This window comes from Amblyomma americanum, chromosome 3 (assembly GCF_052857255.1).
Source record: "Amblyomma americanum isolate KBUSLIRL-KWMA chromosome 3, ASM5285725v1, whole genome shotgun sequence".
In the NCBI taxonomy this organism is placed as follows: domain Eukaryota; kingdom Metazoa; phylum Arthropoda; class Arachnida; order Ixodida; family Ixodidae; genus Amblyomma; species Amblyomma americanum.
In genome coordinates, this window is record NC_135499.1 from 9,710,368 (window position 1) to 9,727,665 (window position 17,298).

At 45.7% G+C, this 17,298-nt stretch overlaps 1 protein-coding gene across 1 annotated transcript in view; it reads left to right on the forward strand.

The window, feature by feature from the left end:
• Positions 1–17,298, forward strand: part of mEFG1 (mitochondrial translation elongation factor G 1) — a gene marked incomplete in the record, with an annotated part of 231,007 nt that overhangs the window by 120,469 nt on the left and 93,240 nt on the right. Inside the window, 1 exon segment of the mRNA XM_077657109.1 lies at positions 7,095–7,142. Within this exon segment, the coding sequence (XP_077513235.1) occupies positions 7,095–7,142 (48 nt within the window).

Below are 17,298 nucleotides of genomic sequence, written 5' to 3' on the forward strand. Positions count from 1 at the left end.
CTTCGCGCCAAGGCAGGCGCGAAGAACAAACAGACGCGATCTCTTTCTTGCACCGGGCGCGCGACCCCATTGGTTGAGCGTGGAAACCACCTTCTAGAATAATCTAGGTCATTCGCGGCACGCTGAGTCATCGGTGCCGGAGCGAAGGGAGGGGAGGGTATCCTTTGGTGCGAAAGGCCACCCCCTCTCCGTCGTAGTTAATAATTCGTAGTTAATCCAATGCCAAATGGCCCGTGATTTTTTGCTTGCACGTCTACGCATTATCCGAACACTGAGTGTCAATTCCCTGCTGTGCCTGCAAGAAATTTGGTTCATAACATCAGGTGTGCGATTACGTGGTCACAGGTCTCACCAGGGACAGAAATAAAGCAAGAGATGTTATTGTTATTTGGAGAGCAGTACAACTTTTTCTTTTTTAGCACGTCTTACAATGCAAGGCAGAACGAGTGGTGATTCAGACCAAGGTGCTTAAGCTGCTGCTTTATTTCCATGGTAAGACTGCAGTGGTTGGCTTTGCCCACCACATTGCAGCACCGCTTTCCTATACTGCAATTCCAGCGAAAGTAGAAAATAGAAAGAAGATATGACTATACTGAACTACTCACAGTGTGAATGAAAAATTCCACACCAACGCGGCCAACAGGCTTTGATATGACAGTGGAATTTCATAGAAGCATTGTTTGCACTGCAGCCAGTTCTTTAAAACCTCACTGAGCTGAAATCTGTCTTCATTCCGGGAAACAAGGCTTAGAACATGAAAATTCAACAGCCTTACTAGGTATAATTTCTACATGTTTTACTCCACACTCTGATCATCTGACAGACTCTGGGCTGATAATGAAAATGCTGGCTGCAGTGCCACGGTTCCCGCTGGACCGGCGGCCACCTACACAGTCCACCCAGTGCCCTCTTGTTAGCACGCTATACAGGGTGTTTCACCTAAGACTTTACACAATTCTTAAAAATAGGCTTTTTGAGTTATACACCTGTCACGCGAGCAATCTCAATGCCCATTGAGTCAATGGCTATCGAAATTCCCGGGGGCCATCCAGATGCACTGCTGCCTCAATGCAAATTTCATCATTGAGGGAATAGTGAGTATGTAATCTGACAGATGGCGCTAGGGGTAGCAACATTGAAGAAAAAAATTAAGTTGAGTTAAACGAGCCGAATTTTGTAGTAAGCACTCTTTTAATTGAAAGCAAAGCTATTACAGGGGCTAGTTGGTTGATCATACTGGGAACAAATGCGCTACAGCGACAAAAAGGACACATACACACGGCACAAGCGCTTGTGCCGTGTGTATGTGTCCTTTTTGTCGCTTGTAGCGCATTTGTTCCCAGTTTTAATTGAAACTTTTTTCGGAAAATGTTGTCCAAATACTTCACAGTAGTAAAAATTTTTTTTTCTTTCTTGCTCTCCTTCGCTTTCTTCTCTCTCTTCTTCTTCTTCGTAGGTCCCGTTTTCCTGCTTTGCCAAATAAAACTCTCGAATTGGCCGGATTAACTGAGGAAACTGATTTAATTATACACTTGATGACAACAATAAAAAAATACAGTGCAGTTAAAATGATTACAGCAGCATAGATACAGAATAACTGAGCTGGGCCGCTCTTGGACTTAGGACAGTCCGTCGTCCTAAGCGAGCATGCGGGAGGAAGTCCGTTTCCTACCGAGCTCCGGCCTCCACTGCCGCTCCGCTCAGAGCTCGCGGCCGTCATCACAGGGTTTCTTCCCAAAAGCAATCATTCTTTCGGCACTCCCACATTACCAACGTCACTTTCCCCCAGATTTCTGAGAATGGATGTATCGCAGACGGGGCTGGGACGCTGACGCATCTGGGCCTCGGTCCGCCATGTCAGGAAACCCATTCCCGCCGAGAAGCGCAAATTTACGACCAGTGGCTCCGAGGTTCAGCAAAGAAAAGCGCGAACCCGGCCACCTAACTAACACGCGGGGTGTGGTTCGCCGAAGGCGTTGGGAGACCCGTGCCCGAAATGATGCGCGCAGCGCCGTCTATGGAGACACATGGTGCCTCCCATGCCAATGCGAAAACAAGACCCGGCACACTCATGCTCTCTCTACGCAAAGTCGGAGTTGACCCACGTTAACAAACACATCGAAAGCCGGGTGATGAACGCGCGGACCGTGTCGCCTAAGGGGCCCGGCCTCCGCTCGAACCGACAAACAAGACAAACCGAAGTTCCCCCGCGGAGGCGTGCGGCCTCTCGGCCACGCGACTCGGGGGTGCCACTGTACAGAACGCGACTGCGAACCACAAACCAAAGACAAACACAAGTTTTCCCCGAAGAAGCCTGGCGTCTTGGCGACGCGGCCTCGGGGGCAAATGCAAAAAAAGAAAAACATACAAGCAAAAGAGATGCGAACAAGCTGAAGCGCATGACGACCTTACAACAGTTCTGCACAATCTGGAGACGGCGATAACGAGGCGATGATAGGCAGTGATGTGCACTTCGTTTCAGAAGAATTCACTTTTTGCTGGTGAAGCTGCCACATATCAGTGACCGTCTTTGTCGTGTTCATAGCTACTGTCGTTGCAGCTACTTTTGTTGTGTGGCACTTGGTCTCGGTTGTCGCAAAGTGTGCTAAGAGGCGAAAAAAAAAAAAGGAAATGAAGCAGAACGCTGCAAAGCCGCTCGACAACAGCGTCGATTTGTTTACATCTGTCCGCTGGACGTTTTGCGGAGCTGGCATTTTTGCTCCCGAATAAAAATTAGGTTAATGTACGTAAAAAACTGGTTAATGTATACAATTTTTTCATTAAATTAAAAAGATATTTTTGTTTATTTAGAGTTTTTAGATGTTGTTTTTCAACGTATGGTGAGTGCAAGGTTGTCCTCAATAGCCCTTGAGATTCCAATGGCCATTCTTGAACGTCCATTCAGTCGATGTCCATAGAGTTCAGTGGTCATTGAAAACCGGCTTATGGCACTGGCCGATCCCTATTGAGTCCGATGTCTGTTGACTTAATTGGCATTGAAACTGCCCCTGCGACAGGGGCATTAGAAGAGTTTTTTTCGGCATAGCATTGTCAGCGGTGTAGTGCATTGTGGCAAAGGAGAAGGTATGCGGCTCCCTGCCTTTCGTGTTCGCTTTGTGTACCTTCAGACTGCAGAAACTACGTCTTCTCTGGGAACCTTCACGCTAAGAACTAGCGCTTTAGAACGGGAATTCATAACGGGCTGCACAGAAAAAAAAACGACTACGGTTCTTCGGGCCACCACCCTCGTCCTCAGACAGTGAATCTTTCCCTCTGTCACCTTCGCCTTACCATGTCTTTCCTCCCTCACCCTCGTCCTCACTTGCGCCCATCCTCCCTCTCCTCATTGAATGAAATCCTCATCAGGTGAGGGTGAGGACACTTTCGTGAGGGCCCGCCCTTGTGAGGATGCCCATCTCTGATTGTAAAGGTGTCAGATACTTCCTTACTCGAGGAGTGACATCAGGGGTTGATTAATGGTGAGGCAAGGCTCTGGTGGCAAAACGCAGATGGGTCGCGGCCCCCACCACTGTTGTTCTGAGTGGGGTGCTTGGAACAGCGGCCCTTCCATCAGCTATCAACGCGGCGCCAAGTGCGCTTTGAAAGTAAAAAGAAAACTTGTTGGATGCTTGAGCTCCCTCCTGTAGAATGCGATTGGGTTATCGGGCCGCCGCTGCTTATCAGCAACCGCAGTCAGCAACCACGTGTGGGGTGCCAGTTTGCTGCTTATCGATAGCCACCATCGGCCGCCGCCCGCCGGGGGAGGGGATGCCAGTTTTGCGCGTTGACATAGCAACTGCTTAAGGACAGCACCAAGAGCGATGCAACGGAGCCGCGCAGCAAAAATGCAACCATGCTGTAGCATGACTGATATCTCGTTTGTCTCGCCTTGACTTATAGTGCGATGTTTTCGTTTCGATTGTAAGTCGACACCCCCACTTCGGATTTTCAAATTTCGAAAAATAGGTCTTCTTACAATCGTGTAAATATGGTAACAGTGTGCAACCTGTATTGTGGCCATGCAGAAAGAAATGCATGAAATGACACATGACTGCCAACTACCTAAATGTAACATGATGAATAGTAAAACCTTGTTAGTTCGGATTTCAGGGAACCATAAAGAATGCCCGGATTGTCTGAAGGTCGGTTTTTAAAATGCGCTGCTGCCCTGAAAACAAAAAATGGCAGTATTGTGCAAATGAGGTGAAACCTGGTGAGAAGGCCCAGGAAAAAATTGGAAAATTGCCTTTTGGAGAAAGGGAATGGCACAGTATCTGTCTCACATATTGGCGGACACCTGAACTCTGCCATGCCCTAAGGGAAGGAATAAAGGAGGGCGTGAAAGAAGAAAGGAAGAAAGAGTTGCCGTAGTGGAGGGCTCCAGAATAATTTCGACCACCTGAGGATCTTTAACATGCACTGACATTGCACAGCACACGGGCGCCTTAGCGTTTTTCCTCCATAAACACGCAGCCGCCGTGGTCGGGTTCGAACCCGGGTTCTCCGGATCAGTAGCCGAGCGCCCTAACCACTGAGCCGCCGCGCCGGCTAGGCCCAAGCACACAAACACTGAAAAGCCCGTGACGAGTGTGCAGTCTCGGCTTGCTGGGAGAACAATGCATATGTAAGAATTGAAATGAAATGACCAGCAGCGGCATTTGGTGTTTGAAAGCATAGTGGAGCTGGTTTCGGATGATTGGAGAATGCGTAAGCCGACGTCTGTTGTCGCGATGGGCGTGTGGTGAAGCTCAGAAACGAAAACTACGCTGCTGAGTTATTTTTCGCCAGGCGATGGGTGCCATACCTGCCGTTAAGCACTTTTAAGAGGTGGGCGAGTTGCTGTGCAACATGCAAAAGGCGGGATTTTTAGATGATCGCTTGCCCTGCTTGCGACACCTTGGCCCCCCCACACTTCGGGAGCCTCATGCGCAGGTAGGCTTTACCGCATAATAGCTGACCAAAACGCGGTGGCAGAGCTCACACTAGGATAAGGTTGAAGGTGACAGGGCGAAGTGCCACGGATGTGGGCCTTAAATATGTAACACTTTATGGAGGGATGAAAGAAAGAACAGCGTGCTTTCTCGTGATTGTTCAAAGCGAGTGGTTGATTATCTTGTTCAGACGAGGTGTCATATGTGGGAAGGCCCACTTGTGGAATTTCACTCGAGATCCTGCATAGCAGCAGCTGAATGCAATCGGTCCACGCAATAAATGCCGGAGAAGAAAGCATTTGTATTGTTCTCCTGGCACTTTAAACTCTATCGTTGGATAATTCTGCCCAGATATTGTGGCTTTGCCACGGTCGAATTTATGAAGGTTAGCACGGTGTACGATCACTGGCAAATATTAGAAAATTTTTTAATATTTGAGAATTCTTGAATCTTTGGAATGCGAATATGAACCGAATAGCGAATATATTGATTCGGTTCCGAAATTTCAAATATTGGCACACACCTTAGCATTAAATTAAATGGTTTTTATGGTGAAATTTGATTTTCCAGATGTTTTTGCGGTCCCTAGATAGTCTGAAAACTTGGTAGTCAACTGTGTGTTGAACATGAATTGCTTTAAGAGTGAACAGGTGGTGTGAATTGCTTCTGCAGGTTTCTTTTAAGAGCAGTATGGCAGTTGCTTATTGCTTATTGGTTATCCATGCAAACCTGGTCAGTGCTTACTCTTTGTGTGCAAGGGAATATAGCTGGAAAAAGTACTCTTAGTTCTGGTTATGCATGGCATGTGCCTGATGGTGAATATAGCATAGTTTTTCTCTAATGTGAAAAATGATGCACAAAAGAACTGGACACACAGAGGAACTGAAGGGGCAGCACACAAGCATTGATTGTGTCCAGTTTTGTCATGCGCCATTCTTCATTGCGGATATGCTATACCAATTCACCCATCTAGCAGCCCTGGTGTAGCTTACCTGACAGCTGTGTTTTTGTGTAAACACACAACTGTCGGGCAGGTGTACCACACGCTGCCTGCCACTGTCGTGTGCCTGTAGAAGAGGAAAAGCAGGTCACCCTGCATGCTCCTTCCCAGTAGCAGAAAGGCATGTGTAGATTGCCCCCCCCCCCTTCCGGTATACAGCGTATTGTTCACATGAGGAGGAGAAGTTGCTTCTGTTGATGCATGACATTACTAAAGCTTGCTTCAACAACTGTGCTTGTTGTGTCTGTGTTAGATGAAGTTGATGAAGTCGTGGCAACAACAGCACTGCAAACGCAGGGCAGCATGCAGGTAGTTTCGGTGCTATTTAGAACATTGGCTGGGGGCAGCCCTTCTGAATTGGGCAGCATGGAGGAGAGGTATTTGGTGCTCTGTAAAATCTTTCTGTGGCTCTAGCTTAGGTCAGTGCTGTGCATGTCAAGCTGAAAGTGTGGTTATTTGGTGGTTGTCTTAAATTTCAGGACGAGTAAACAGATGAGAACATAAAGACTGGACAGGGCAAGCGTGATGAAATCTGGCCAGATGTGTGTGGTGATTGGGAAGCATGTCAATAATAAACTCTTGAACATCACTTCTGTGACCTCCTTCGTTTTGCTATAAGGTGGTGACTTTTTATGACACTCACCGATTGGGAATTGGCACTCCCCAATATGAAGTGCATTTACCTAAAGGGCTTACCAGTAAAACCGTGTCCTATTTCTCACTTGCTGCTAGGGCAGTGTTGTGTGTGCTTTTGCCTCGATGGCAACTGGTACTGCAGTAAATTTTTTCAAAAATTAGTGTGGGCAAAATGCAGTCAGTTTCTAAAATGTAAGACTAGGGTTGCCATTCAAGTTCCGAGCTCACGTTATAATTGTGGCGACACAGTATAATCGTAGCAATAATCTTTTTTTCACAGGCACAAACTCCCTCCTTGTGTTTTATTTGTTGCTGCGTTATTTATATGTAAATACAGCATCCATTTGCAGTAAGAGCAACAGTGCAGTGTATGTTCCCGCATTATATCGTTATATTTTGTTTCGTGTTCCCACATTATTTTGTTCATTGCCACCAATGTTGTGCAGCTGCTTTGCAGTAAGAGCAAAATACATATGAAGGTTTTCCAAGAAGTTTCCATTTTCACTGTGTCCTGTGATTTTATGCAGATGATTGCCTCCGGGATGGGGGAACTACACCTGGACATCTATGCTCAGGTAAGGGGTTCCCCATGACTATCATAGGCACAGCTGACTTACCTTGGCAGGGGAGCCAAGGAAGGGGGTGGGGCATTATTTTTTTGTTGTCTAATGGCTCAGTTTGGGGCAGCTGGTCCTGGTCTGACTTTTTGCATTCCATTTTCCACAACGTTGACATCAGGGCTAGTTGATAATGCGACACGATTGCCGAGCAGCAGAAGAAAACATAACGAGTAGGCATAACTTCTTACATTAAGCAGACTCAGGCAGTGTCGGCTAAGTTTTGGGCCAAATGCCATTTGATTGTTACCCTGAAGGAATTCAGCAAATTTACTTTACTAAGCCTAATTAGGACTCTCAGTTCCTGGGCACGTCTACCCTGTCAGAAAACATTGGGTGTGTCAAGTGGCAGTGGTAGAGCGCACTTACCAGAACTGCCCGCTGTCGTGGTACGAACGGTCTCTCTTGTCGTTTTGCCAAAATAGAATTTGCTTTCTTTACTGGTGCATTCGCAGCCACTTGTCGGCTGCATCAGTACGTGTAGCGATGCACCACCTGGTGCTGCACTTCAGTGATTTTCTTAGCATTTAACATATTCTTAGCTCTTGCCCTGGTTTTGAAGTGTCATCGTCCGCAAACGCTAGTTGACATTGCTGTGCAAAGAGGGCACTGTGCCTGGTGCACAGTGCAAGTTTGTGTCATTGCACTCGGAGGGCGCCTCATACAGATTGTGTCCCATGCCTCTTGTAAAAGAGTTCACTATACCCTGACAGATGAATTTAAATTTGAACAAGAAGCATCTAACGGGAAACATCAATTTCATACCACAGCCAGTGCTCAAATATTGGTTAACCGTCCTGCAAGTTTTTTTTGACAGGTTTTTAAGTGTACCCACTGGAGGTGCAAACACTGTGCAGGTGTGCTTTTTGCTCAGGCAATTTTGCAGTGGGAAAAATGGCTTTTTTTGGTGTTTTGAAAAGCATGAGGTTGTGTATGTATTGAACTCTCAAGGGTTTCTCACAAATGTCACATTTCAGCAGGAAAATTGGTGATTGCTATTGTTGGAAAACTTCTTCAAACAGCAGAAACAGAATGTGAACAAAATTAAATACTGCAGAACCCCCCTGTTGCAAAGTCGCTCAGGCAAGCAGAAATCCTTACTGTATATCAGTCCTTACTTTCTCAGTTGTTGGTGATGGTATGGCTGCTGTTTGGTAATTTGGCTACTTGCTGTACACATTACATATAAAGTAGCGAAACACCACACAAGGACGAGAAAGAAAGAACACGTGAGCGCTTGTGTGTGTGTTCTTTCTTATCCTTGCCCCGCAGGGGGGCGCCTGCAGCTTGCAGGCGTCGCGACGGTGAGTGGCGACATTGCGGGTTCCCGAGCATCCGCAGGGACATCCCCGCAAAAGGATGATGGTGAACTGTGCATCACCACGGACCCGAGCACCCGCGCCTCGCCGTGCGTGGCATCGCCGTGTCCGGGGAAAAGGGGATCCTGGTGGTTGAGCCGATGCCGAGCGTTTGGACCCTTAAGGCCCCTTGGCGGAGGCAACACACCACTTTGGCCCCAGCTTCCTGCAGACGGCACCTCCGGCCTGACCCAACCGGGGGGAATGGGCAGTCTCCTTTTCCTATCCTCCTCTTCATCTTTAACTTTCCTATCTCTGTCTCACAACTCTCCTATATCCTACTCGCTTCTTGGTTTTTCCTTTTTTCGTGGCGGCGAGGGTTAACCTTGTGTGACCAACTACCCTGAGTTGCATCATATTTGGTTATAGTTGAGGTGTACAGCTGGCGTGGGCAGGACTTGCTATCAAGTTCCTGTCCCGTCCCCTTGTTGGACTCCGTGTTGGGTGGCTGGCACCATGTGGTGGGTGGCTGGCTCCCCAACTTTCAAAACCTGATCGCTCTCTCAAAAGAAGGCGGAACGAGGCAGACAACTTCTTTTAAAAAAGAAAAGTAACTTTCCCCAAATATCATGTGATCCACAGTGAACAACAAGATAAACAGGCAAGAATAATATCCCCCTTCCTTGTCTCAAAGTGCTTGACTGAAACCCTTGGCATTGGCTATAAGCTGTCAAAAATGGCCAGCGGCGACTTATTGCTCGAACTGTGTGACAATGTCCAACATTCTAAGCTCTCCAACCTAACGTCCATAGGGGAAATCCCGGTCTCCGTGACTCCTCATCGCTCACTAAACACTGTCCGAGGCGTAATATCAAAAATGCTCGAAGGGCTCATCGACCAAGACGTCATAGATGTCCACTGAATCAAAATCCGGAAGGACAACAAGGAAATAGACACAAAACACATGATCCTGACGTTCAACACCAGCACCCTGCCCGACACAATCGACGTGGGATATTTGAAAATCAGTGTAAGACCATACATACCAATCCCTCGCAGGTGTTTCAACTGCCAAAGGTTCGGCCACGGCTCACAGAGCTGCCGCGGTCGTAAAACTTGCGAAAAATGTGCCTCGAACGATCACCAGTCTGATGTATGTGACGCAGCCCTGTGCTGTGCAAACTGTGAAGGAGAACATGCTGCATACTCCAGGGCGTGTCCGTCCTGGAAGAAAGAAAAAGAGATAATCGCCATAAAGACAAAAGAAAACATTTCTTTTAAAGAAGCGAGAAGGCGTTTTGCGCTTACAAACACATTCTCCTTCACAGCAAAACAAAACTTCGCTGATGTGGTGCGCAGGGGCGTAGCACCACACAGCACTCCGGCACCTGCTAAGGCCGCTCCCACCGAGCCTATGGCAGGGCCATCCACGCCCCAGGCAGGGTCAGCGAAAGCTGCCCTGTCACTGCCAAAGCAGGGACCGCCGGTCCATGGGTCGGCATCCCGCAGGACGTCCCCCCGTCGGGAGAGTCCTGAAAGGGTGTTATCTTCGGGTAAAAAGACAGCACCAGGCCCAGATAATGCGCATTACACTATGCTTGCCCATCTCTCTGAGGCTGCCGTGCAGGCATTGTTGAAATTCTTTAACAAAATATGGACAACTGGAAATATACCTGAGGAGTGGAAGAAAGCAATAATATTTATTTATTTACAATACCCCTAAGGGCCCTCGTGCGAGGGTATTACATAGGGGGGGGGCGATACAAGCATAAAAATATGGCACAGGCATTAGAAACAAAATACACGTAATAATTAATTAAAAACTAGTAATGTACACAAATAACAACAACAAACAACGCAGAAGAAAATACTCAGTAAATGCACATAATACAACAAAAATACCAAATCTGTTAGTCCATGGTTTGTTTTAACGAATGCTGAAACGATTGTGGGTTAACCTCAGTAGCTATGTGTGATGGCAAGTTATTCCAATCTATTATAGTGCGAGGAATGAATGATTTCGAGTAGAGCAATGAACGGCATGTGACGCGTTCTATTTTGTTAACGTGGTCGCGGCGAGGAAAGACTGCAGGGTGTGGCAAAAAGAAGTCGTCGTGGAGGGTGGGATGGTGATACAGTTTGTGAAGCAAGGTTAGGCGAGCGAAATGGCGTCGACATGATAGCGGTTCCAACTCGGCATGTTGTTTTAATGCTGTGACACTGGTGAAGCGTGAATAATCTGAAAAGATGAAGCGAACAGCACGGTTTTGCAGGGATTCAAGATTGTTTATGATGTAAGCTTGATGAGGGTCCCATATGGCAGACGCATACTCAACTTTCGGGCGGATTAGCGTGATGTAAGCAAGTTTTTTTAAGTGTGAAGGCGCGTGTTTGAGATTACGCCTAAGAAGGCCGAGTGCGCGATTAGCTGATGCTAAGATTGTGTTAATATGGTAATGCCAAGTTAGGTCAGACTGAAAGTGAACTCCTAGGTACTTGTAAGTTGTTGTAAGTTCAACTTTATCGTTATTGAGGAAGTATGTTGTAGCAATTCGAGTGGAACGGTTAGTAAACGACATTAACTTTGTTTTAGATGCATTTAGAGACATTAGCCAGGAAGAACACCAAGCCGTTACAGCGTCAAGATCAGTTTGAAGTGATTGGCGGTCGGTTTCATTAGTAATATTACGATATATTACACAATCATCCGCGAATAACCTAATTTGAGACGATACACACTTGGGTAGATCGTTAATAAAAATTAAAAAGAGCAGAGGGCCAAGTACACTTCCCTGGGGGACTCCAGATGTTACGGGGACAGAAGACGAGTTAAAGCCGTTGACAGAGGTGAATTGTTTTCTGTTATCGAGGAATTGTTTTATCCATGAAATAACGCTGGGATGGAGATTTAAGTTTGTCAATTTGGTTAGGAGCCTGTGATGGGGAACGCGATCAAAAGCTTTAGAATAGTCTAAAAATACTGCGTCAACCTGTAAGCCAGCGTCTACTGCGGAAAATATGTCGTTAGTAAATCCAGTGAGTTGTGTGTCGCATGAAATAACCCCTGCGAAAACCGTGCTGGTATTTGAAAATGATATCGTGCTCCTCTAGATAATTAATTACTTGAGTATAAATTATGTGTTCCAGGAGTTTACAGATGTTGCTGGTTAATGAGATAGGGCGATAGTTAAGTGGAATGGTGCGGTCTCCGGATTTGAAAATGGGTATTACTTTCGCTGTACGCCAGTCGTCAGGAATTGTACCAGATGATAATGATTGTGAAAAAAGTGATGTCAATACTTGATAGAGGTTTAGAGAGGCATTCTTTAGTATTTTGTTATTAAATCCAAGGTGATCAGAGCTAGTAGTAACTTTGAGGTTATTCAAAAGGGCTAGAATTCCTGATTCGTTAATGATAATTTCTGGCATGGAAGTGACGGAAGATGACTGTAACATGGGCGAGGAAGTGGTATCTTCATGGGTGAACACTGAGACGAATGCGTCGTTAAGAAGCTGTGCACACTCAGTTTCAGTTACAGGATCACCGTCAGGATTAGTTAGTACGATTTCGGGGTGGGAACTCGGATTGATGACGCGCCAAATCTATGACAGTTATTGGTTAACATGGTGGACAGGTCGTGACTGAAGAAATGATGACGAGTTGTATTAAGCAGTGACTGATATTCATGATTGCAATGCCTGTACTTTGTCCATGATGATGGAAGACCTGTTTTGACTGCTTGGCGGTACAAGCGTTTTTTCTTATTATTAAGACGACGAAGGCGATTTGTGAACCATGGTGCATTTTTATGATATCTGATGGTGATGACCGGCACAAACTTGTCAACAAGATTAGTTAATGTGTCTTTAAGTGATTTCCAATTTGTTTCGACAGAGCGAGATGAACAGTGAGCTAGGAAGTCCTCCGAAAATGATTGCAGTGCAGAGTTAATCCCATCGAAATTAGCGCGGTTGTAGCAATGAATTCGCTTAGTGGATGTTTTCTTTCTACCAAATGGACGAGTGATGTACCCGGTGATGATTTCATGATCGGATAGGCCTTGTAAATGCAAGATATCGAAACAAACCTCAGGGTTATTTGTTAGGACGAGATCAAGAATATTTGCCGTTGTGGCGGAGCGGCGGGTAGGATCAGTGATAAGTTGAACAAGCGAAAAATCTAAGCAAGTATGAAGGAACATGTGGGCTTCCTGGTCACTGGGGTTAACCGTAAGATTAGGCCAATCAATGTTTGGGAAGTTAAAATCACCAAATACAAGGAAAATGGAGTTAGGAAAACGCACGTATAAGTCACTCAATATTCTATGAAATTCACCTGAAAATGTGGCAGTCATATCTGGCGGTCGGTAGAAGGCAGCAATAACAACATCAGCAATACCAATTTTGCATCGTGTCCAAACACATTCAAGAAAAGTAGTGACAGTGATTGGGACAGCAGATATTTGTTTCTTTGTAGCAATAAGGACGCCACCCCCTTTTCTATTTTTTCTATCACAACGAAAAAAGCAAAATTCGGATTCACTGAGAAGAATGTTAGCATCCGGAATAGTATCGTCCAACCAAGTTTCAATTAATATCAGAAGTGAAGCGCACGTTGAATCGACGAGGGAAGAAAGGGCAACAGATTTTGAAAGTACACTTCGGATATTAGTGAAAAGGAAACTACTGCTATTCTCTGAATTAAGACGAGTGTTCAACGAGCATAAAGACGCTGGAAAAGATGAGGTGGCCGTTGGAACCGGTCAGTCGGTCGTGGAAAGACTAACTGGCACCGCTCGGCCACTGGCGACATCCCACAGATACGTGTCCTTATTGATATGCAATTTATCGAAAGCCAAACGCACGCGGTCACCATCTTTTTTAATCGTTTTCGAGAACTGCAGCAGCTGTCGACGTTTGTTACGGACAGCAAGCGAATAATCACGTCCTATGCTAAAATTTGTTTCCTTTAGCTTGCGGCCGTTACTTAGAATGGCTTCAATTTCTTTATCGTTGATAAACTTCGCTATAATTGGCCGTGCCTTCTCGGTCGAGAAACGGCCCACACGATGCGCCCTAGCAACGGAAGTAACAGTGACTCCAAGCTTATCGAGGCAGAAGTCGTTGACAAGTTGCTCTGACGTCTCCCAACTTTCAGACGAGTCACTATCGGCGATACCATAAAACAGAACATTTGAACGGCGCGACCGGTTTTCTAAGTCATCAATTTTATTGACGATGTTAGATAACCCACTTTCGTGATTTGCAGAAGTACTAACAGATGAAGCCAATTCAAGTTTTGTTTCAAGTTCTTGAACACGTTTGGTTAGATTTTCAAGGTCTGTTTTCAGTGTCGCATGAATGTTTAGCACTTTTGTTACCGCTTCAATAAGAGTGGCGTTGCTCGCTTCAAGTCGTAATACGGTTTCTGCCACGGTGTCTAATTTCTCTTCCTGCGCCTTTGTCATGGGCCCTGGGTTTACTTCTACGTCCCCACTGAGAAGCAACAAGCGCAGAACACAAACAATAGCAGAGCAAGCACGCTTGAAAGGGCTGGGCGGCCACGACACTGCCAAAAGGCAAACATCATTGCATCGGTAACACCGAGTTTGGAGATAACTAACCTGTAGAAATACAGATGATGAGCGACGAGACATTGTGGCAGCGTCGTGGCCCAGAGCGTCGTCCAAGCGTGCGCGCTTTTCAAGGGGCGGAGTAGGTAGCATCGTCCCACGTTGCCCGACGAGCAAAGTGAACGTGTCCAGAAACGGCGGCGGTCGGAGCAGCAGACTCGAAGATAAGTCGCAGCAGATTGGCGGTTCATCCAGGCCACGGAATTTGCGCACGCACGGTTCTTCGTCACGGGTATCAGCTAGCTGTACTGCGGGCAGCGACAACAGCTGTCCCAGGAGTGGCAGCAGCAAAACCTGTAGAAATACAGATGATGAGCGACGAGACATTGTGGCAGCGTCGTGGCCCAGAGCGTCGTCCAACCGTGCGCGCTTTTCAAGGGGCGGAGTAGGTAGCATCGTCCCACGTTGCCCGACGAGCAAAGTGAACGTGTCCAGAAACGGCGGCGGTCGGAGCAGCAGACTCGAAGATAAGTCGCAGCAGATTGGCGGTTCATCCAGGCCACGGAATTTGCGCACGCACGGTTCTTCGTCACGGGTATCAGCTAGCTGTACTGCGGGCAGCGACAACAGCTGTCCCAGGAGTGGCAGCAGCAAAACCTGTAGAAATACAGATGATGAGCGACGAGACATTGTGGCAGCGTCGTGGCCCTTTTCTGAAACCCGGAAAACAACCAACAAGTCCTAACAATTACAGACCGATAGCCCTCACCAGCTGCATCGCTAAATCTTTTGAAAGCATAGTAAACATTAGACTGACCTTCACACTTGAATCTCGTCGACTCTTAGATTTACATCAATGTGGATTTAAGAAAGCATGCTCGACCACTGATCACCTTGTCCGCCTAGAAAACACCATCCGGGAGGCATTCATCCACAAACAGCACTGTATCGGGGTCTTCTTCGATTTGGAGAAGGCCTATGATACCGCGTGGAAGTTCGGCATCCTCCATGACCTAGCAAAGCTAGGGATCCGCGGCAAGATGCTGAACTGCTTGAACGACTTCCTGACTAACCGCACATTCAGAGTCCGTCTGGGAGCAACTCTATCAATGACATTCACCCAAGAGAATGGCGTATCCCAGCGATGCATTTTAAGTACGACACTCTTTATAGTAAAAATGAATTCTTTGGCTAAAGTAATACCTAAGTCCGTAATGTATTCAGTTTATGTAGATGACATACAGATAGCATACATTTCTTCCAACATACTGTCCTGCGAGAGACAAATACAAATCACACTAACCAAACTGGCTGCTTGGGCAGAGAAAAATGGATTCAAGTTCTCCCCTCAAAAAACAGTAGCTGTTTTGTTCTCATTACGACGAGGCCTACAGGTAGATCCCAATCTGTGCTTGAATCAAACCACACTGCCAGTCAAACAGGAACATAAATTTTTAGGCGTCACTTTTGACAAGAAACTTACATTTCTGTCACACATTAACAACCTGAAAAAGAAAGCATCCCAAGCCCTCAATATATTAAAGGTACTCTCGCGAAAACGGTGGGGGTCCGATAGAGCATGCCTATTGCAAATATATCGCTCTTTGGTGCGCTCCAAGCTGGACTACGGGTGCGTGGTATATGGTTCGGCAAGAGCATCCTACTTGAAATGACTGGACCCTGTTCATAATCTTGGTTTGCGCCTATCAACTGGAGCATATAGAACATCCCCGGTAAATAGTCTTTACGTTGAAGCTAATGAGCCCACACTAGAGGATAGAAGAGTCACACTAACATGCACGTACATCCTAAAAACCCGTTCTCTCCCTAAACATCTCTGCTATCCCATTGTTACCAAGTGCCCATCTAGGAGATTATTCAATAATAAACCACATTTTATCAGGCCACTAATAATGCGCTTTGAAGATAAATGTGAAGACTTAGCAGTGCTGGACGCCCTACCTAATATTGCACAAAGACATGAATATCTACCACCATGGTACAGCCTTCCTTCAGTGTGTGACTTCACACTGACACACGTAAACAAAGAGAAAATACCACACGAGCACATACTGCAAGAGTTCTTTGCACTACAAGAAAAATATAACACTTACACTGAATTTTACACTGATGGCTCAAAAACAGAAAGTCATGTCGGAAGTGCAGTAATTCAAGGAACAAATGAAAAAATGATACGATTGCCACAGTATGTATCGGTATTTACTGCGGAGTGTTATGCCATCTTTGTAGCTGTAGAACAAATAGTAAAACAAAACATAAAAAATAGCATCATTTACACCGATTCACTGAGTATGCTAAAAGCGCTGCATTCTACAAACGCTGCTGAACCCATAATAGGAAAAATCATACATAACATAGTTAAAATTACAAAGCAAAAACATAACATTATATTCTGCTGGGTCCCTAGTCATGTTGGAATCTTAGGTAATGAGAGAGCAGATGCTTGCGCAGCACAAGCTAGAATTGGCCATATAAAACAAGTTAACATACCACAGAGGGATTTTTCTAAATTACTGCACAGTAAACTCAGGAATAAATGGCAGATTGCATGAGACGAGCAAACAAACAACAAACTACATTCTATAAAACCTGTTTTGGGAGAATGGAGATCATGTACACATCAGGAGCGTTTCATAGAAGTTATTTTGTGTCGACTACGCATTGGACACACACACCTTACTCACAACTTCTTACTGACAAAAAAAGACAAACCTCTCTGCGAAATGTGTGGCGATGAACTCACGGTAAACCACATTTTAATTGTATGCAAAAAACTGGAACAACTGAGGAAAAAATATTTCACAACATTGTACAATGAATACATCCCACTACACCCCATGTTACTTTTAGGAGATCAAGCACTGTTTGATTTTTCAAGCATTTTTAAATTTCTCAGAGAAGCCAATGTTTTATACAAACTTTAGATATAAAAAGCGTAACCTTTAACAAAAGCCCTAACCGTGTGTTTGGCGCATCATAGCCTCAGTTGCTTTTGCGCCATTAAAATCAATATAACTAACTATCTTTCTTATCCTTGTGGGGTATTGGGCTGTTTTGTATGTGATGTGTTACCAACATACACAAACTGCCACTTTATTATGCTGTACTCAGTGTTTGTTTAGAAACGAAACACAGAAATACTCCCTGTTATCTGCTAATGATATTTTTCAGTTATCACACTTTATGCTGAATATTAAAGAAAAGGGGGTTTGTTTGATTTCA